At 35.3% G+C, this 23,174-nt stretch overlaps 1 protein-coding gene across 6 annotated transcripts in view; it reads right to left on the reverse strand.

Moving 5' to 3' along the window:
* Positions 1-23,174, reverse strand: part of ANKRD12 (ankyrin repeat domain 12) — a 129,017-nt gene that overhangs the window by 16,072 nt on the left and 89,771 nt on the right. For 5 of the 6 annotated variants that reach the window (XM_086682461.1, XM_086682459.1, XM_086682460.1 and 2 more), the window contains one exon: positions 3,366-8,080. In XM_086682461.1, coding sequence (XP_086538587.1) covers positions 3,366-8,080 — 4,715 coding nt within the window. Of the gene's footprint in view, positions 1-3,365; positions 8,081-13,096; positions 15,015-23,174 lie in introns of those variants that run through there. The other variant, XM_086682464.1, reaches the window with a different exon arrangement.

Below are 23,174 nucleotides of genomic sequence, written 5' to 3' on the forward strand. Positions count from 1 at the left end.
TATAAGGTTCCTAGACAGTAAGAAAGCTAGACGGACAGAAGAGATTAGACTAGAATCCATGACAACTCTTCAGAATGCCTGTTTTGTTGATTTCTTTTTATTTCTTTAAATTTTTTTTTTTTTTTTTTATTTACTTTTGAGAGAGACAGAGCATGAGCAGCAGAGGGGCAGAGAGAGAGGGAGACACAGAATCCGAGGCGGGCTCCAGGCTCCAGCTGTCAGCACAGAGCCCAATGCAGGACTCGAACCCACGAATGGTGAGATTGTGACCTGAGCTGAAGTTGGATGTTCAACTGACTGAGCCACCCAGGCGCCCTTATGTTTTTTATTTTGAGAGAGAGAGAGAGAGAGAGAGAGAGCGAGAGCGCGCGAGTGGGGGAGAGGATCAAATGGGAGACAGAAAAGTAAGCAGGCTCCATGATGGAGCCCAATGTGGGGCCTGATCCCACAACTCAGGGATCATGACCTGAGCTGAAATCAAGTCAGATGCTCAACCGACTGAGCCACCCAGGTGCCCATTTTGATTTCTGAGATCTAGTTAGCACAATGCTTAGCATTTGGTTATGAATTACTTGATTATGTAATATTCTGAATATTTAATTATGCAATATTCACGTATGTGAGTGAACAGTGTACGGAGCTAATGTGGTCCTTACACAGCAGTAGTAAGAAACAGAAGGGGAAAGGAAGTAAGATGAATCAACATGACTTAGTGATTGACGTGAAGGTTGAATTTTGGGTTGCCAGTCTGGGAAATGAGAGAGCAGGTAACGATAATAAGTAAATCAGAGAGGACAAAAAGAGCACTTCTGTGGTAAGATAAATGGGCTTAGTGTGGGACCTAATGATTTTATGGATATTGTAGTACAGTCAGGTGATGTTCACAAGCAGCTAGAAACACAGTTATGGACACCACTATGTATTCACAGCTGAAGATAAATTTGGGATTCATTCTACAAGATAAATAGTGTCCTAGCCCTTAATCAGATTACAGGCAGACATGTAAACAGTTAACTATGATATCATGTGGGAGGTATGAGAAAGATAAAAACAATTCTGCTTTGACAAGATTTTGCACAGAGGTGACAACACGGCCGGAACAAAGGCACGGAAGAGGATAGAAAAGGAGGCCTGGCGAGAACAATTATTTCAGGTAGAAGGAACAGTACTAAGCAGAAGTAATGAACAAGAGATTTCCACTCAAGAGTGAATTAAATATGGCTGAATTATTGGGTGAGTTCGGAAGCAGTGAGAAAATGGAGCTGGAGGGGTAGACTGGGGTCAGATTACAAAATCAATAAGGTTATGCCATGACTATATGTGGATTTTAAGCTGTAGGCAATGGGAAGCCAGCTAATCACAGCTAAGATATTTAAGTAGGGAAACAGTTTTCTATCGTTGTTGTTGCTGTTTTTAAGTTTTACTTATTTAGGTCATCTTTACACCCAACGTAGGGCTCAAACTCAGGACCCTGATATCAAGAGTCGCATGTTCTTCCAACTGGGCCAGCCAGGCACCCCTTTATTGTTTTTAAAAGGATACAAGTTTAACAACAAAAGAGAATGCTTCTGCAGAAAGAGAGTAGGGGAAAAAAAGAAGTGAAAGAGTGGCTGTAATGTTCTAAGTGAGAGATAATGATGAGGGCCCTAAAACAAGGCAGTGGTAGAGGAGACAGATTCTAGAGAGAGTTCTAAAGTAGAATGGTTAGAATTTGGTAATTGATAGGATACTACTCTGGTGTCATCACTAATAAAAAAAAAAGTGGTTTCTGAGCACGTGAGAGAGAAATCATTTCTTTTGGTCTGGGGGAGTCTGAGTTTGGAACAGATGCTTGGCACACAGTTAGACTCCTCTTTCAGGAATGAGGCACTCAGCCTCCAGGTCCTAGGAATATAGGAGGCTGGCAGCTCTCACTGGAGTTCCTCTCTAGGAACCGGCAGCAGGAAAACTGGAAGGGAAGACAGTTGGCATGTGCTAGGCCTCGTGCCCTCGCTGGGTGCGAGCTACCTGTCAGAAGGGCCACCCCATTCCAGACCTTCTGTGGGCTCAGCTGAAATGAGCGCTGCAGCTACATTTCAGTTCAACTTCTCACTCTGCCGAATTCTGGTTCCTTCACACATGTACTCACATTTTTCCTGGCAGCACTCACCAATAAGCCTCTTGTGCATAGTTTAGGGTCTGCTTCCTGTGGAACTGAACCTATGACAGGTATGCTGCCTGGAGGCACCTACATCTGATTCTGGAGGTCAACAGAGAGGACATGACTAGGTAAGAATTTGGGGGCTAATTGGCACATAGAAGACTGCTGAAAACAACAGGAATAGGTAAGACCATAATGACAAAAAGTTGACTGAAGAATTGATTCCTAGAGAACTCTGATGCTTAAGGGTGGGTAGAAAAGTCATTAAAGGAGAGCATAAAAGATTGAAGCAAGGGAACCAGAAGAGAGCACCGTCATAAAAACAAGCAGAGGAAAATCTCATGAACAAGATGGTCACAATGTCAAATGTGACGAAGATCAAGTAGAAAGAAAAACAGGCCAACAAATCTGGCATTATAAGCTCACTGGTGATCTGTGACAGTACAGAAGGTTTAAGAGATGAACAGGAAGTGATACAGAGAAAGTATCAGGTGGTGAAAGAGAGAGGGACAGCTTGACAAACTGGCATAGTTATGGGATAACTTTCTTTTCTCCAACATGAAGGAGACCCAAATATGTTTGGAGTGGGCGGATAAAGGCCAGTGGAGAGAGGTAATTAACACACCAGTAAATAGTGTCTCAACAGAGGAAAGTTCCAGAGAGGCCTGAAGAGAATGGGATCAAGAGCACATGGAAATGAATTACCCTTCAAAGACAGAGAAGCATACCTCCTTTGGGACAAAAGAAAAAGCAGGTAAGGAAAAAGAAAATACCGTAGACCAGTGCTGATCACGAAGGTAGTCAACAGCTACACATGGCTATTGAACACTTACTGAAATGTTAGCCCCATTTAGGTTGAACTGAGATGTACTAGAAGTACAGCAGATTTCAAATACCTAGTACAAAAAAAATACAGAATGTCTTGTTCATTAATAATTTTTCTACATTATGTATTTTTGTTTGTTTTAAGGATTTATTTAAGTAATCTCTATACCCAACGTGGGGCTCAAACTCAACTGGCTCCACCAGGTGAGCCAGCCAGATGCTGATATATTTTGAAATAGTATTCTGAATATACTAGGTTAAATAAAATGTTAAAATTAATTTTACCTGTTTCTTTTTCCCTTCTAAAATGTGGCTACTAGAAAAATTAAAACTACAGAAGTGACTTGCATTATATTTCTATTGACAGCACTGAAGATGCATATTTAGTGATGTTACTTACTGTGGGAATGCAAATCTTGCTTAAGGGGTTTCCATCCAGGAGGTATGAGCCATTAAATGTCACATATTCATCATAATACTGAGGTGCTTGAGGAATAACACTACACAACAATTTGCGCTTTTCTTCAATTTTTTTCCTTATATGCAAGTATTCGAAATATGGATTTGCTCGCTCTGAACTGTATGGTTGAATCTCATCTAGTTTCAGAGAATCTACGATGGCTGCCAGAGACTGCTGAGTTTTCTCTTTTGCTTGTAGTAAAGAGGGACTCACTTGCACAGGCTGAGGTACACGGGATACTTTCCTTTTCCGTGGATGGTGAATTTGAGGATCATCTTCTTCAGTTAATCTTATTCTTCCTCTAGGAGATGAAGAGTCGCTGTCTTTTTCTGATAGTAGTGTACAGCTAGCAAGAATCTGTTTGCTTTGATTTGCCACTGTATTCGCTTTGTTTCTAGTTATCCTTTGAGGGATTTGGTTTTCGGTCTTATCATCTTCAGCATTTTCTTCTAATTCTACTTTACCTAATTGACCATATTTATGCATCTCTGCTTGAGCTGACTGTTGCAAATGGTTTTCCAGACTTGATAAAGTGCTTTGTTGTGATTCTTCATCTTCAATGGAAAGCAAACACTTTTCACCTTCAGGACAATGTTTTGGATTATCTTGTTCATTTAGGTTCCCTTTTGGGATCGCGGCACTCATTTCACACAAATCAGAATCACATTTATCATTCAAATGAGTTAAGACCAAACTCTCCAGTTTGTTTTCTTTCTCATGTGAAATAACCTGAATATCAGAAGTGCTACTCTCAACCTCATGGCCACTGGAAGACTTATACATGAATTTGCCAAACGCATAATGTGTATTTAGCTGGGAAGAGGCATCGTTTCCACTAAAGTCTTTTTCTGATGGTAATACAGGTAAAGTATTAGGCTTTTCAAAATTTGGTGCTGCTTCTTGAACACTGCTTTCAGAGTACAATGGGACAAAGGCATCTGTCTTTTGAACATCTGTTAAGACAAAAGTATTCTCTACCTCTTTTGTAGATTCATTGTCAGTATCTAAAACAGAATTGATAATTTGAACTGCGTTTTTCTGTTGCAAAATACTCGGCTCTTGATTGGCAACATATGACATAGACATATGTTTAGAAATAGATTCAGCATCTGAAAGTGATTGGCTATGGAAAGAGCAAGGTTGTTGTGAAGGCAGAAAGGACGCTGGATCCTGAGCACAAGAGTTTCCTGGCAGTTCAGTCTGGTGCAGGGATAAAAAATCAGTGTTCTGTTCTTTCAGTATTTTGTTTTCAGAATTACAAAAGCCTTGAACAGAAGAATCTTGATCAGGTGTACCAGAATTTGGGCAGACAAAGTCACTGGTGCTTAAGGATTCCAGTCTACTATCAACAGGTACCTCCCATGATTTATTTTGGATCACACCAACCTGATTAGATGGCTCTAAATGCACAGGACTGTCCATTAAAGTGCCCACTGGAACAGTACTCTTGATAACATTTATATCAGCTGAAATATATTTGCTGTTTACAGATCTAGTTGGAGACGCTGCAAAACTGGAATGTATGTTAGACATATTTGAAAGTTCTCTTTCAGGCACATTTAAGGACACCTCAGGTTTGGGAGAAGGACAAATATCTCTTGGCACAGCTAAGCCACCTTGATTGTTTTCTTCTGATACTGTTTGGAATTGTTTTGTATGTTCACAAATGACTGATGGCATGCTACACCTTCGAACTTCTACAGCTGGTCTCCCCTCATTTATCACTAGTTTGACATCTTCTACAGAAGATGATCGGAGATGGGATGTTGGAAGTCTGCTTGTAAATGGTGGCTTAATCCGCTCTGGCAGTTCAGCCAAGCTATCTAATTCCCTTTCATGAAGGGCAGGAGATTTGGCAATTGGCAAAAAAGGTGACTGGGAAAAGGACATTTGGGAATCAGAACCCTCCAACATAAAGTCAGAGTCATACTCAATTGGAGGCCTGGGGGTTGTCACTGTAGTATGGCAGGAATCTTCTGAGCTAGCAACCGAAATCATGGATACAGATCTAGAGCTGAGACCTGGTTTTTCACTTTCTGATCTAGGAGATCTGTTTAAGATATTATCTGAAACAAAAGATGACTTCCCTAAATTCATGATATTTTTGGCATCAACAGATTGTGATCTGTTACTTACAGCATCTTTAGACTGTTTCTCCTTGGTATAAGCATCAGTCAACTCTGAACTCTTTGACCTAGTAAGTTCTTTATTTTTAGACTCAGCTAGTACATGCTTTGTTTTTTCTTTATCTTTTACTTTAAGTTCTAAACAATTCCGATTTCTCAACCGCTCCTTTTCTTTCTGCTTAATTTTTTCCTTATGTTTTTTGTGCCACTGCTCTATTTCTAGGTCTTTAAGGCTTAGCATTCGTTCAAAACTTGTCTGCATTAAATCATCATTCACTAACCTCTTTTCTTTAGGTCGAGTATCTTTTGATGCTGGTGATGACTTAAGTTTAGGTTTATCTGCTTCGGATTTTAGTTTGAATAAACTATTTAGTTGAATTTTATCTTTGTGCTTATCTCGTTCTTTGTATCTGTCTATATCTTTGTCTTTTTTATCTTTTTCTTTTCCATCAGGGGTTTTCAAAGGCTCATCTTTTGTTTTTTCTTTAAGGGATAAAGTTTTCTCATGTTGTGCTTTACTACTGTCTGCCATACTTGACTTCTTCTCTTCCTGGAAGTGTTTGGAGTTAGTTGTATTTACACTTTCTTTATCTCTAGATTTTTCCTTTTTATCTACCTCCCTGTCTTTTTCTTTATTTTTGCTTTTTTCTGATTTAGTATAGTCACTGTTGTCTGATTGTTTGTTTTTTTTTTCCATCAAGTGCTTTTCTTTGCTTTCTGCTAGATGCCTCTCTTTTTCAGGTTTTTCTTTGTCATGTTTTCTGTCCATCTTTTCTCTACTTTTCTCTCTATCGTCAGCTTTTTTAATAGTGGTAATATTTTTCATCTTTTCACCTTCTTTATGGCATTTCTCTATGTGATGTGAATACAGCTTGTCTTTTTCTTTTATTCTGTCAACACAGTCACTAAGATCTAATTTATCTTTCTCTGACTTATGCTCATGCTTGATCTTCTTCTCTTTTTCAGAATTTTTTCTTTCAACATCCTTTTCTTTAGTTTGAAACCGCTTTTCTGATTTTTCCCTTTCTTTTACATGCTTTTCTTGTTTTTCAATCTCTGTTTCCTTTTCCATTGAATGTAACCCTATAGATTCTTCACTGGCATTTGTTCCTAAAGAACTGAATTCTGTTTCTTTATCTATGGGTACAGTCTCTCTTTCTTCTTTTAAGTCTTTTATTTTTTCCTCCCTAAAAGATTTTTCATTTTCCTTTTTAATCTTCTCTCGTTCTTCTTTAAAATTCCTCTCTTTTGAAACATGCTTTTCCTTGGTTGATTTATCATCTTTTATGTTTTTTTCCAACTTTGATTTTTTTTCCAATGTTAGGGACTCATGTTCCATATTTAAAAACAGATCTTCAGTTTCATCACTTTTAAAAAAATTCTCTTTCCAAAATTCTCTATCAAATTCTACACTCCGCTGCAGCTCTTTAGCACTATCTCTATTTTTGTATTTTTCCTTTTCACTTTCAATTTCTTTTTTATGCTTTTCTTTTTCCCTTTCTTTGTGTTTCAATTTATGCTTTTTTAATGTTTTACCCTCTTTATCCATTTTTTTCAGTGTGCAGTCTGAATTTTCAAATGTTGGACTATGATCTTCATCTTTTACTTTGGCATTTGACTTTTCACCAAATTCTAAGTGGAAATCTTTCTGATGTTTATTTTTTTCCTTATGCTTACAAGATTTTACACTTGAACTTTCTGGCAAGAATTCAGATTCTGTGTTATCATACCGGATAAGATCAGGCTGTAATGACATTTCAGAACTTCCTGGTGATAAACATGTTTTAGTATGTTCTTGTTTTAGTGGTGTTGACTGCTTTTCACTTAGTCCACAAGAATGTTTAGGAGATTTACCAGTGGAAATATGAAATAAATGTAACGAAGTATCATCTTTTGGGCTAAAAGATTTCCTAAAATTCCCCTCTTCTCTGGTCTTTTCTGAACAATCGAGTGCAGTATTAACTGTCAAGTTTGTTACTCTGGTATTTTCTTTTCCCTCTTTTTCTTGCTTCAGCTCTTGGTTCTCTTTATTTTTGTTCTGATTCTTTAATTTTCTTTTAACTTTGCCTTTCTGTTTGTGTTCATTTGAAACTCCATATTCCTTTTTGGTTTGTGTATCAGAATTTGATGTTTCAGGGACAGAAGATGGAGCAGAAACCTTTTTATTCTGAAGAATTTCTTCATCTGAACTTTCAGAACTTGAATACAAAACTCTAGATGGCTTTTGTTTTTTACTTTTAAATGATTTAGGATAGAAAGCTTTCTCCTGTTTTGCAAATAAGCTATTCTTTTCTACTTCACCTTCATTCTCTTTCCGTAGCTCTTTTCTAAGAATATGCCTGTCATCAATCATTTTATTTATTTCTTCATCATCATCATCTTTGAACTCATATTCATCAAGAGCAGATGAAAGAGGTGCTTTGCTGGGAATTATCTGTTTACTTTCACAGATGAGAGAGTCTTTCTCTGTCTCAGAGTCAATGTTTTCATCAACACTGGAAGGATTTACAGACCGAGCCTCTTCAGAATCTAGAATAAGAAAAGAAAATCTATTGTTGGTCAAGAGACAATTGTCAGAAAAATAAAGCTGTGAGAAAAATATAGCATATATAGTAACTATTTCAATTCAGAAAGAAAATTTCAGAATATGAGAATGATGCAATAAAAATATGTAATAACTCTGCTACAGTACTGTGGAAAACCTTTAATAGATAATATGCTTCATAATGAGATCTCCTGATTCTTTTAAAAGCAAACAATACGATTAACTCACAATTCATATATCAAAGGTACATACTATAAAAATGTGTAATACAAAGCAGAGTTTTATAATCCAGGGGACTGAATTCAGAGGAAACATTGGCTACTAATGTTATGTAAAATTTTAATATGTGTACTTTTTTTTTTTTCAGAGAAAGAATATCTAAGTAAGATTCTCTGATGCAAAAAAGATTAAGAACCACTAACTTAAAGGGTTTAGTTAAGTAAATATCACACCGTTTTATGTTTCAGAATTTTTATGAGTAAAGTCATAAGGGATCAAGTGATTTTCATAAAGTATAGTAACCTAAAGATGAATGGTTTTGTCTATACAAGATACATGACTATCTGGTTTAAAGAAAATCTTAAAAGGAAACATATTCCACAATTACATAATCAAGATTATAACAAATTGAATACATATGTAATTTGAAAAAAGATACCATGTCCCTTAGTTTTCTTATCTGTAACTTACACTTACTACTAATATATACTCTAGTACAACGGGGGTAATAATGGGCTCAATTTCTACATATTTTTTAAGTAGGCCTCACGCCCAGCAGAGCCCAAATGCACAACCCTGAGATCAAAACCTGAGCTGAGATCAACAGGTGGATGGGTGCTGAACTGACTGAGCCACCCAGGCGCCCCAATTTCTACATTATTTTTAATGTTACAATTATTTTTAAGTACATGAAAGTTTAGTTGAATCTAAGCTGTATAAATAGAGCCAAAACATTGCCAAATTCTATTTCATTGTATCATTTGTAAGAAAAAGATTTTTTCTTCTTCCTAGGTGGGCATCTTTTCTTAGCTGGAATGTATGTTGTATACAATAGGCCTTTATCTGAAAAGAAAACCCAGGCTCCTAAGTAAAGAAAACTGTGGCCTCTAACCAAGGGGGAAAACCAAACTTACTAAAAAATGACAGATAACACTTAGGCACCTGGCTGACTCAGTCAGTTAACAGTCAGATGACTCTTCATTTCAGCTCAGGTCATGATCTCACAGTTCATATGAGTCTGCTTGCTCTTTTCTCTCCCTCTCTCTGCCCCTCTCTCACTTACATGCATTCCCTCAAAATAAACTTAAAAAAAAAGATTAAAAATTGTAAACACTTCCTTTGCTAAATATTTATTAAAATTGTGAATTTAATACATTAAGCTTCCTATATAAAGTGATCTAGTTCCCAAATGTCCTTCTCATAAAAATTCAAATTCCAGAAGCACTGTATAGGAGCTCTGGAGAGATCATAATCTTAGTTTTGGAGATGAGGTGAGAATATTCTAAATGAAACGATTATACTGACACATGGTATAAAAAAGAACATTTTTAGAATTCTAACTAGCTGTATAGATGTTGAAAATGCTCTCCATTTCCAGCCACCAATATTGCAATACATAGTACCAAACTACAGAACTGTTTCAAGGAACATCTATTTTGGGAACAGTGTTTATTTTGGTCTTAAGGTACTATAAGAATATGTACTTATACAACAGGTGTTATTTTCTATTGTTAATGCTTTATAATTTGTTCTTGAGGGCTTAAGTCTGTGTAGTTTTCATGGATTTAATTCGTTATGGTTTGCATGTAACTATCCTTTTTTTAAACCAACATAAAAACATTATTTTTATGTGAGAAAAATCAGAACATAAAATAATCTATTAACTACAGAATTATTTCAAATATATCTAAGAACTAATATTGGGGGCGCCTGGGTGGCTCAGTTAGCCAAGCATCTTGATTTCAGCCCAGGTCTCAATCCCACGGCTTAGTGAGTTCCGGCCCCGTGTCGGGTATATATAACTATCTTATTTACATTTCTCATCAGATGATTAGCTTTATTTGAAATTAGGATTTTTTCCTTTGTAAATCCCACAAACCCTCAGTTTCACACCAAGAATCAGTCTCTAATAAATGTTTATTCTGTTCCACCAGGTACATAGTGTTCAAGATGCTAGGGGGTGACAAGATGAAAAAGATAGTCCTGCCTCTTTAACAGTTACACAACTTGATAACTGCTAAAAAGGCAAAGGATACTAGAGTGAAAGGGTGCACTTGGAAGAACTAGAGAAGGAAGAAAGCAGGATTCTCAAACAAGTGGCCCCAAAGCTGAGGCATGAAAGATGTACAGGGATTTTAGGTAGGATTTCAGGGCATGGAAAGTACTATGACATAAACAACATAAACAAGCAGATCCAATCACAGCGTGTATACCATTTTATATATGGCTTTTTTCCACTGAACAGATCACATTTTCTTCTGAAACTTAATTTTCTTCATTACTATTTTTAAAGACTGCATATTGCACTGAATTAATTTGTAACCATTTAAACGGATTCTTCTGAGGGGACTTTTGGGTTGTTTCCAATTATTTGATATTACAGATATCTAATAACATAGAAAAAAATTTTTTGTATACGTTGTTACTTGAAAACAGCAATGTATCAATTTGTGTGTATGAAAAAACAAGAGAAATCCATCAAAATATCTCTACTAAACTTGTGCTAGAAGAATTATGATTTTTATTTTCTTCTTCAAGCTTTTGTTTTCCCAATTCCTAGCATTACAGGTATTACTTTTCTCTTTGGAAAAAAAATTTTTTTAGAAGTTCAGTAACATATAAAATAGTATCACTATTTTTAAAATTACTGATGTGGCTCATTTTGCCATGTGTTTGCATTTCCTCCTGTGCAATGTCACTTTATAATTTCTTCAGCCTATTTTTTCCCGATTTTTTTATGCATATTAATACCTGACTTAAATTGCACTATACATAATAATCTCATAGTGCTTACCATTTGCATTTTACCAAGGTTAAATGCAAATTCTTTAAGGGAATTACACATACATGTGTACCTTGGGTTTATCATTTGTGCTTCTGATTCATCAACTAAAGGTAATTAAGCAACATTCCTCCATGCAGCTACTTTTCTCCTATGGTTCTTTTTCAAAGATGACTACTTTTTAAAAAAAGGAAATGATGTAAACTTTAAAGTCAGTTATCTTAACACTAATTAATGCCCATGATGAGAGAGTGGAATTACTCCAGTGAAGGATCGTAACCTGGCTCTGGTTGCTGAGTTGCATGTGGCCATTGGGCTTGCTCCCCTATATGGTAGTTGGTTCTCAGAAGCCGGTGGCAGTAACGCTGTGCCGCTCTCATGAAGCTGGTGAGTCTGATCTCAGCAAAGGTACTTGTACCTCCATGACATCATTTCACTTGCAGACTAGGCTAAAATCTCTTCTCTTCCCTAAGCAACCCTAAACCTTCTGCTTTACATAAAGCAAGCTGGTCTTGTGATTATAGTGCGGTAGTAACTTTAAAAAAAAAAAAAAGTTTTGCCTTTCTTAGGAGATGAATGCTTACAGTGAAGATAATCATCTGGACTCCAAATCTTCAAATTCTTGTAGTCAAAATGGCCATGGCTATCATTATACTGTTATTTTCCATTTTGTTCCAATCTTTCAGTCTTCAATTATCTATTTAATCAGTAATTTGATTTGTATTTAAAACATTTACCAAATTATTTCTGACAAAAGTTCCTTTAAAAAAATGTAATGTTTATCAACTCAAACAATTTTATTGGGGTAACTAGGAAGGCAAATGAGAAATACAAAGGTTAAGCAATTATTCAAACATTAAGCTTTTCACTATAGCATTTTTCTTCTTCATAAAAAAGGCTAAATAAAGTTTAATTGATTAAAAACACTTAAATACAGGGGCGCCTGGGTGGCGCAGTCGGTTAAGCGTCCGACTTCAGCCAGGTCACGATCTCGCGGTCCGTGAGTTCGAGCCCCGTGTCGGGCTCTGGGCTGATGGCTCAGAGCCTGGAGCCTGTTTCCGATTCTGTGTCTCCCTCTCTCTCTGCCCCTCCCCCGTTCATGCTCTGTCTCTCTCTGTCCCAAAAATAAACAAACGTTGAAAAAAAAAAATTAAAAAAAAAAAAAAAGAAAAAAAACACTTAAATACATTTGAAATTTGCTCTTATACTTCTCAAGGTACTTTTAGATATTTGTAACAAATACTAGTGACATTTACAGAAACAGCTAAATGTTATTTGAGGTCACTATTATCCTTAGGCTTGACTTTTTCCCTACTGAGACTATCATGTTATTTCCATTTCTTCTTGTATGGTATCCAAAAGGGGCAGCAAACAGAGCACATGTGACCAATGCAGGGGGATGATAATATTCCCAAGTAAATCCCTCTTTCAAAATCGCTGCAAAACCACCCGTGTGCATTTCACAAACCAATTACAGCTCACAAACCTAAAAGGGCATTCAGCAGAGGCTGGGCTTTTAAAATGGTTTTAATTATGATTATATTAACTTTTAGGAAATAGAACTATTCTAATGTCACATATATTCTGGGAGTGGATGATGATGACATAAAGCTAAATGCACCATGAGCCTAAACTTGAACTTATAGTCAAGTCCATATCTCTACTTTTCTTGAGCTTTAGCTGCCTAACTTGGACCTTCTTGGACACCTTTCAATCATCCTAACTCAAAATTGAAGATATTCAACTCATTACCTCTTTCACAGCTGTTTCCTCTTGCTGCTTTAAACCACTATTTCCCACTTCTGGAGCATACCAATCAACCCACTTACTCCAACTGGAAACCTCAGAGGTTTTTTTTTTTTAACACTCTCAATTCCTCAACTTCCAAAATAACTGTTTAAAGTTTCTATCTCTAGACATCTCTTAAATCTATCTTCTATTCCCACTACCACCGTCCCAGCTTAGATTCTCATCATTTTTTGCCTAGATCAGTTCTCACCTTAAACCACAATGTGGCCAACATTATAGGAACATACTAGGTCTCGTATCATCTGAGGGTTCTCTACTCTAGGATAAAACAAAAATTCCAGAGATGATCGTATGAAACTTTTCAAAATGTAAAACACTACTATTTATCTCTAACAGGATTTACTATACCTATTTCAGAGACGTGTGAACAGAGCATGAGCCGGGAAGTAGCTTGTCCAAAGTTACCTCACTCTTAGGAATATAGCCCAGGATACTTTTGTCTGACTTCACCGTATTTCTACATTGTCTCCCATCTCTCTTTTCTTCTTGCTATTCACATTAGCCACATCAGTATACTATTCACTCTTCCCCAAATTTACATGCATATTTATGTGGATTCTAATCAGCTGCTCTTTATTATTTCCCAGCTACTTAACTAGAAGATATTTTAGATTAGTAGTCAGGGGGAGGAGCACTTCGAGAATTTATAAATAGGAAGGGATTGGGGTAGTCATCTGTTATGTGGAGGGTATTGGGTAGGGGACTTGTTTTGAGACTGTTTGAGTTGGTATTTATGGAGATTACATGTTTACTTGAAGGGGTTTGGAAGCAGATAAATTTAACTTCTCATGTATCCTTTGAGAACTCACTTCCAAAGGTGTGATTTTTAATCTGTTTCCCACAATATCTTCAATGCAGTCCACCTATTCTAGATGAGTAAGTGCTTAAATACATGCATGCACACACGATTCAGCTTCCTGTAAACCTTCAAAATATATGATTTTATTAACAGCACCTGCCTAAATCTATAGCACCCAGAGAATGAAAAATTTTTGTATTTTAAATTTGTGGGATGGAGTACAGTAGGGAAGGTAGTGTGCTTACTGAAGAAAAAAAAAAAGGCCAATTTATGGGATTTGAGAGTCATCTGTGGGAAGGTAACCTTAAGTGAGGGAGCTGTAATTTTCTGCTGGTTTTCCAGATTATTCAACAGATACTTCAAATATAAGTCCATGACTTATACTCAGGGACTTACGTAATAACTAGAAGATAGTAGGCGCTTAGTTAACGTAGGATAAATACAAATAGGATGTTTTAGAACCATATTAAGACATCAAGAAATCAAGTGGGGGTGCGTATGGTAGAACAGGAGGACTGTAGAAAGGGATGTAAACATGCAATACAAATTTATCCACTCTACAAGTTTGTACAGTATCCGGGTGGCAAATGATGTTGCCACTGACTACCATGTGGGTAATTCACTGCTGATGTCCCCTTTAAATTCAGCTATTTGAAGAGGTGGCAAATATCTCATCCACATGCCATTTAGTTCCCACATCACCTGCTATGTGGAGCACAGCTCTGTTATTTGATTTGCTTCAAGCCACCTTGAACTTTGACAAAGCCTGCACTTTCACACATTATGTGCTAACATGCCTATCTTCGTATATTGAGCTCATGCTCTTGTACATCAGTTGCTGAACTTTTTTAGTCAGCCAGAAATTTATTTTTAAGCAATGGCACCATTTTTATATAGAATTTATATAGCTACATATTGTTTGTATTTTATGCAAACTGAAAAATTGCTGATACTGGTAATAACACAGTTAAGATGGAAACTGAACAGATGTAATAAAGTAGAAAATCTTTAGCTTCCTTCAGAAGCTCAATGAAGACAGTTCAACTGTGAAGAAAAAGAAAATTAGAGAACCCATATGAAGTACTACATACATGTACAGTGTACTGACATCTTGAAAAGTAATGATGAAAATAAGATTTTAAAATTACGGGCAAAATCAGCATGTAAAATATTTTAATAATTATTTATATAAAGAGTTTATGCCAATACTTGTAGAAATTAGTTTCAAAAGAAACCTAATGTTCGCTTCAGTTTTGACAAAAATTAAGAAAATTGACCAGAAACATTAAAATAATCTGCTCAACCTTCAGCAAAATTTCTTTGTTTTTTTTTTTTTTTTTTTCCAACGTTTATTTATTTTTGGGACAGAGAGAGACAGAGCATGAACGGGGGAGGGGCAGAGAGAGAGGGAAACACAGAATCGGAAACAGGCTCCAGGCTCTGAGCCATCAGCCCAGAGCCTGACGCGGGGCTCGAACTCACGGACCGCGAGATCGTGACCTGGCTGAAGTCGGACGCTTAACCGACTGCGCCACCCAGGCGCCCCAGCAAAATTTCTTTGTAATACCCACAAGCAACTTTTCCTTCTCAACATTAAAGTCAGTTTACCATTATACTCACTGAAGGTAAACTAAGAAAATTTGAAGATAACAACTTGGAAAAATAATTCCTTAAGTGAGATCATGGAGATGCAATGAGCAAAATCCAGACTCTGGGAAAATTTACCAGCAAATCATCAGGTTATTTCAACCAAAAATTGTAAGAACATAAGAATGAAAGAGAGGGGCGGCTGGGTGGCTCAGTCAGGTAAGCATCCCACTTGAGCTCAGGTCATGATCTCGCAGTTCGTGGATTCCAGCCCTGCATCGGGCTCTGTGCTGACAGCTCAGAGCCTGGAGCCTGTTTCAGATTCTGTGTCTCCCTTCTCTCTCTGCGCCTCCACCACTGGTGGTCTCTCTCTCAAAAATAAACAAACATTAAAAAAAAAAAGATATTTATAAAATTAAAAGATACTTGGACATATCACCCAATTAGCAATATGTAGACTCTGTTTGCAATATATATAGACTCTGGATTCTGACTAAAAAAATTAAAGAAAAAATCTTTTGATTTTATGAGGCAATCACAACTTAGGACAGTAGCTGTATATTTACTAGTAAAAACAGTTAGTTAGCTTAGGTATGTCAATGATATTATGGTTATGTATAAAGTAAAAAAAAAAAAAAATTCCTACCCTTTTATAGATACCTACTAAAACACTTGCCAGTGAATTGACTTCAAAATGATGGAGTATGGAAGAATGGAGAGAGAAAAACAAGATTAGCCTGAAGGTGGTAATTAGTAAAACTGGGTAATAAATATCTATGGGCTCATAATAGTATTCTTTCTACTCCTGCATATATATGAAAAGTTTGATGATAAAGGTAAAATCACTAATTTGCTTATAATTATATTACAATCTATTTAAAAATGTTTTTTAAAACAAAAATGTTATGCAATATATAGGACAAAAAAACTCTAAACACATATACTAAAGAATTAAAAAAAATAATTTTCTTACTTTTTGAGTACAAAATCAGGTTAACATGTAAGCAAATTTTCAGGAAAATGTTATATATGAAAATGTAAACTTTCATTAAAGATTTTTAATTAGTGAATGGTAGACTCTATAGCAAGACCCAAAAAACACCAGCTATTTTCATTTTCAGAACCCTTTTTGGCAAGAGAAGGTGCCACACTCAAACATAACGAACGTTGAGTCTGGCCACAGCACATACTGTAACACCATTAAGTCAAATAAACATACACTAAATTCATATTGTGATTTTATGCTACAGCATATAATACATTAGGATCATCAGACTCTGAAGTTTTCACACCCAATGACAATCGGCATGAAAGAATGGAAAAGTACATGAGGTCTGTGTTTAGCTCTAGGTTTGGACCTTTGCTCTGCCACCTAATGGGTCAGTAATCTATTATCAGGGATTAACTCACAGGGCTACTGTATTAAATTTACATATGTGCCTGGTATATCCTGGCACACACCATACATGTGATAAATATTAACTCACTGCTTAAAGAGAGAAAAATGTATCATTAAATTAAAAAGCAATTAAGTAATAATGTACACTTAACATGCCAAATTCAATAAACTGCACGTTAACTTGAAAAGCCGAAATTAAATCCCATAGCTTTTCATATTTGTTTAACTTAGTATCAGAAAACTGAAGACAGAAAGATTCAAGCTAACTCCAGGCACTTACTGCACTTATTACAGGGTTACAGCAGAGGTATGTGGTCCGTTAGAATGAGGGCAATGGAAATCACCAGTTTTTCAGGTAAAAAATGGACATATGCAGACACAGACTTCTGGGGCAAAGAGGAGGGGAAGGTGGAAGCAGTGAGGGGAAAGAAGAAAAACAGAGGGTACAAAGAAACAACTTTCTTGTATTAGCGTCTGGTGGTATTTATATTTTTAAACATAAAAGTACTAGTCATAATTGACAACCCCTTATGAAAATATTTTTTTTGGTATTTCCCAAAGAAGGGGAAAATGGAACAGGGATGGAGGGGTGGACACAATTATATAAACTGTTTCATTTGCTAATCAATTTAATGCCCTTACAGGTTGATTAAAAAAAAAAAAGTTTCTTCTACAACTTAATAAGTAGATGAGAACTTTTTGTTGAAAATAATCCATGGAGAAAGCTTAAAATGAATACCATATTTATGCAAGTCTATAAGATGTCTCATTTCTGTATCCACCTTATAGGTCTAGGATATTACATAATAATGTTAATAACAAATTTATCCATGACCCTACAGCTAATAAGTGGCAGAGCTAGGTCTTCAAACCCAAGTTTCTCTGACTTTAATACTGGTACTCACAACCACCATGCTGTCACTTCTGAGTATATAAAAAACTTTAAATATAGTCAAGATGAACTATACAAACCCAGTATAATCATGCCATAATCTCTAAAAATTCATTATGAATACCTTCTACTTCTAGATTTCACGATTAAGTATACCAAGAAAACAACTCTGCTACAAAACCCTAGGCTCTACAATAAAACATTATATTAAATGAGATTTATTATTAATTTATATGGAAAATGATTTGAATTAAAACATAATGCTGTTAAACATACCCACCTGAGGTTAAAGTTGAATTTCAAACATGAACTTGCTATCTATTCTTTGCCTGAGTTTGAAATATTCCCATCTTAGATATGCAGTATCTGGATTTATATATTCCATAAATACATGAAATAAGAGATTCAAAATACCTCATTCATGACTATTAATCCAATTTATAATGGAAAAAAAGTCAGGGAATAGGGAAAAGGGGTGAAGATAGTCAAAGGGTACAAACTTCAGTTATCAGATGAGTAAGTTCTGAGGACATAATTCATAGCATGGTGAATACAGTTAATACTGTATTGTGTATTTCAAAGTTGCTGAAAGTAGATTTTAGAAGTTCTCACCACACACACAAAATTGTAACTAGGTGAGGCCATGGATGTGTCATCTAACCTTATTGTGGTAATTATTCTGCAATATACATATATATCAAATCACTAAGTGGTACACCGTAAACTTACACAATGTTATACATCTATTTCATCTCAACAAAGCTAGACATAAAAAGCAAAGGAAAAGCAGCCATGCTGTGACTACCTTAAATGACTAAATCTGTGAACTTGATTAGATTTCCCATCTTTATAATGGTAAATACAAATGACATTTTATTTTTTTAAATGTTCTTTTGTATTTTTCCTGAAGATTTTATTTTTAAGTGATCTCTACATCAAACATGGGGCTCAAACTTACAACCCTGAGATCAAGAGTTGCATGCTCTACTGACTGAACCAACTGGGCACCTCACAAATGACATTTTCAATTTGAAGATTACAAGGCTGCAATATTATATAAATATGGTTCTCAATACTTAATTTTAAACAATTGGACATGTGTAATGTGATAACCTTATTTTAGATTTTCACTAGTTTCAAAGCTAGTATTTATCAAGTGCTTAACTCTGTGCCAGTTGATATTCTATGCGCACTCATATATTCATTTAACTTTTATTTACCACATCTTCATACCGTTTGTGCCGTAGTCTTTATTTTACAGATGTGAAACTTAGTACATCCAGGTTAACTAAACTTGCTGACAATTAGAGATTCAAGGATCAAACCTAGATAGTATGGAGTAGTAAATCTGAGCTTTTATTATTGAACAGCCATTTCAAAAAGAGTAGAAAAAAATGTTTTATGACTTGATTTCCATTACCAAAATCTCTACAATGTTGAAAGCTGCATGTGTGTAATATATTTAACTAGAACTAAGTATTCTTTAGACATAGGAATACTTTCTTAAAAAAAAAAAACCAACAAAAACAAACAAAAAAACCCTTTACATTTAGAATGGTGTTTGCTTATACATGTTATTTTTTATTCAGAGATGGGTTAGTGCAGAAAAGTCCTAAGCTGTACTTCTTTTTTTTTTAAGGTTATTTATTTTGAGAGAGACAGAGAGAGAATATCCCAAATAGGCTCAGCGCTATCAGCACGGAGTCCAATGCAGGACTTGATCCCACAAACCATGAGATCATGATCGGAGCTGAAATCAAGAGTTGGAGGCTTAACGGACGGAGTCACCCAGGCGTGCCCCCTAAGCTATACTACTTTGGTAATCTTTTTTATAAAAATTGTTTTCATTTATTTTCAAGTAGCATTTTATTGTTCTTTTATTATAAAAGTAAAACAGTTCATGACAGAAAGCCAGAGAAATACAGAGTTGGGTAAAGAAAAACTACCAATAAAATAATCCCACCACCCAAGAGAATCATTCTTCATAACTTCTTTAAAGTATTACATATGCCTTATTTGAATTTAACTAACTTAGAAATAATAAAGTGACAGAATTTCTGAACTTCGGGTCTTTTCTCTTGGCTCTTCTAAATTATCTGACCAAGAGAGACCTTCTACTGTCATTTCAGAAAGCATGCATTTGCTCCATGAGCAACCCAAAAATCATGTCACATTTTAGCTTGCTTTTTAATTAGGCCATGAATTATTCATATGTTTTATTTTTCCTGGAGTTTTCACCTTTTTTCTTGTTCATCAGCTCAGACAATATGCCTTCACATCAATACCAGACACAGCAAGCTCTCCATCTAATTCAGACATTATGTGTATTGTTACCTACTTTCTCTTTTCTTAATAACATTCCTCATAAAGCTGACATTTTGTTAAAACATATGCCAACTGCTCATTGTTGTCACTCTGGAATTTTTCACCAAAATCCTGAGTTAGTTTTTATATCTTCCTTTTAGACTTGTGTTTTGTGTCACTGAAGAGTAATATATATATATGTGAGGAACTTTTCCAGAGAAAGAAAGCCCTGACACTTGAGTGATAGTTGGTTGGGAACGGAATTCTAGGTTCAAAATAATATTTCACAGAATGCTGTAACTACAGCTCCACCTGTCTTCTAAAACATATTTGAGAAGTCTGATGCCAGTCTCTCCTTTGTAGGTAACATGTTTCCCTGTGATACTGGGAGCTTATAGAATTAAAAAGAATTTTATCCTTGAAGTTATTTTCTTCTCAACATTTGCTCTTTTTTGTAAGATGACTACTGTATTATCCTGGGTATGTTTTTGTTTGTCTGTTTTTACCATTTTTCGCGTATTTCCAATGTCTTTTGTTTAATGTTTTATATGTTGCTCTTCTCTTTGATCTCAAGATCTTCAGCAAGGTCCAGTCTGTTCTTTAGAGTGTATAGAATATTTACTTTCAGTTATGATAAATATTTTGAATTCGGAGGACTTTCCAGGTCTACTTTTTCACAGCAGTCTTTTAGTAGACTGCCTTCCAAGGATCTCCAAGAATACTGAGAACAACTTATCCTTCTGTTTTCTGTATTATTTATATTCTCCAAGGTCAACAGTCCTGCTTGTTCATCTTGGCCCTTCTTGTCTTTCATTCACTGATTTTCCTTTTCCTTAAATCTCTGGATTTCTTGTTGTACTGATGAAAGGAAAAACTCATTTCTTCTCTGAGAGGCCTTTGCATTGATCTGTGGCTCTCTCTAATCTCAGTCTTCCGCTGAGACTGTTTCCTGAATAAACTAATTGTAGTTTCAGAGACTCTCTGGGGCTTGAGAGGAAGAGTACTTCACAAATGCTGCAGGCCTCTCTTATGTATATTCTGAGTTGTTCCTTTGCTCTGTAATAGTTCACTACTCACAACTAATATATTTAAGGACTAATTGTAGAACTTACTTATATTACCTAGCCAAAGAAGTAACACTAAAAAAATTTACTTGCATTTTAGGAAACAAATCATTACAGCTTTCATATCCTTAAATTGACTGAGAAATGTAGCTCAGAGACAGGGGGGAAAAACCCATCAGGTAATTTTATATAGACTCTTCTAAATCTCCACTTCTAAGCCACAGTTCTCCTAAGTTTAGGTATTTAAATTCTGCTTTCTGGAAGAAAAGCAGTCATACATCTATTTGGAAGTAAGTATGCCATACGAGGACATATTTTCACTGTATTTCTATAATAATAGATGCAGGTAAGAGAACTATAGTCAAGAGTTTAGGGGTGAGCTGGGGAAGGAAGAGAATATAATCAACAGTTGAAAATACTACGTCTAAAAGCAAAATCTACATAGGAAGTAAAATCAAGTACCACAATATTCTGTATACTCCCTCAATTAGTCATAGTTACACATTGCCTTTCTACTAAAATGTCAGTAAAACAGATAAACTAATTCTATAAAGTATAAATAAATAAAAAAATTTCCCCTCTGAAAATAGGACTAGTATCACTACAAAAATTTTGATGTCACTAAAGGAAACTGACAAAATCACCCAGTCTCCACTAATTCCATAACAAATATATATATATACATATATATATATTACATGGAGGTCCTTTTAATCATGACTAGATAAAACACTTTTCTGCAGACAGAATGATATAGCTAAGGCTGAACTCATTCAATGTATGCATATATAATAATTTTTTATATATAATAAATAATTTTTAAAAGTCAAAGGTCTTTAAGGGTTCTGCCCAAATGTACCCTTCAGAGAGTTTTAGTCTTGCATATTCAGCAATATCTCAACTATTATAATTATGTGACAGACTCACTTTAAGTTGCTAGGTACTGGTAGAAATTCAGTTTGTGATAAAAGCCATTAAACTAACATTATTAACAAAGAAACCTACTATTTATAAAAAATAATCTTACATATTTTGGGCATATACAATTAAAATTTCTTGGTTATATAAACTTCAAAGAGAGATATTTAATAGGCTATTTTATGTAACATAAAATTTAAAGACTTATAATGTATTCATTTGCAGACATCCAAAGAACGTCTCAACTGCAACCACAATTTTCCATTTATTTTTCTGATATATGAACAAGCAAAAAATATAGAAGTGTGTAATTCGTATAGACACTGCTAAAAATGAACACCTACAGTAAATGGTAATTTAGTAATTTTGTTTCCTTTTTCTCCACTTAACAAACTTTAACATACATATTTTTCTTTAAAAAACACTCCATGTAGAATTAAATATTCTTAAGCTTTGGTATTAGGTTGATATAATTAATCCATAAAAAAACACATGGTAAAATCTGTATTGATTTTCAACTAAGAGAACTGTAGTGGTTTTGTTTGAGATTCAGATAGAAGCAGCTGGTGATATTTAGAAGAAGGTCTGAAAAATTACAATTCAGAATTCTGTGTGTCAAGTGTACCATATATGTCACAAAGCAGAGGAGAAAAAGCAGAGCATGCAAAAACACTATGCAAAACACTAAGGAATTTCGTCTGGTTGGTCATGAAATCAAAGAATATCTCACTGCCTATCATGCTGTATTCTCAATCCTCTGTACATAACAGTTACCTAACTGGACTTTTCATTTCTGCCAAGCACTGGTACTACAGGGATAGGTGAGACAGAAAGGGTGCTGAACACCCACCACTGTGCTTGCTGCCACTCCACCAGTTCAGAAATGGATTTAATGTGAGAGTTTGCTAACAGTCCTAATTAAACGAAATAAGGTTCTTGGGTTATAAATGGATTATAATTTTCCACACCTGGCCTAACTCACTTCCTAACATATATTCTGGAAGTGATTTAAAAATGCCATTTGGAAAGCAAGAAGATAAAATATTCTTTACATCTTAAAAGGGAGAATCTTTAATTTTAGGTATATAACATGCAAATTCCTTTATCCTACAAAATGCTTGATCAAGTCTAAACTCCTATAATGATCAAGTATGCTGATAATATATTTTAACACTCTAAAAACATCTTATGTAATTTCTTCCTATAGATATCTTCATACTTCTAAGGTTAAAAGGTTTGCTTTAAAACTTCCTAAGGTGATGCTTCTTCCTACTTATGGTTAAACTGTTAACATCACATGATCCA

Source organism: Puma concolor, chromosome D3, assembly GCF_028749965.1.
Source record: "Puma concolor isolate L17-30 chromosome D3, mPumCon1.1.hap2, whole genome shotgun sequence".
NCBI lineage: Eukaryota > Metazoa > Chordata > Mammalia > Carnivora > Felidae > Puma > Puma concolor.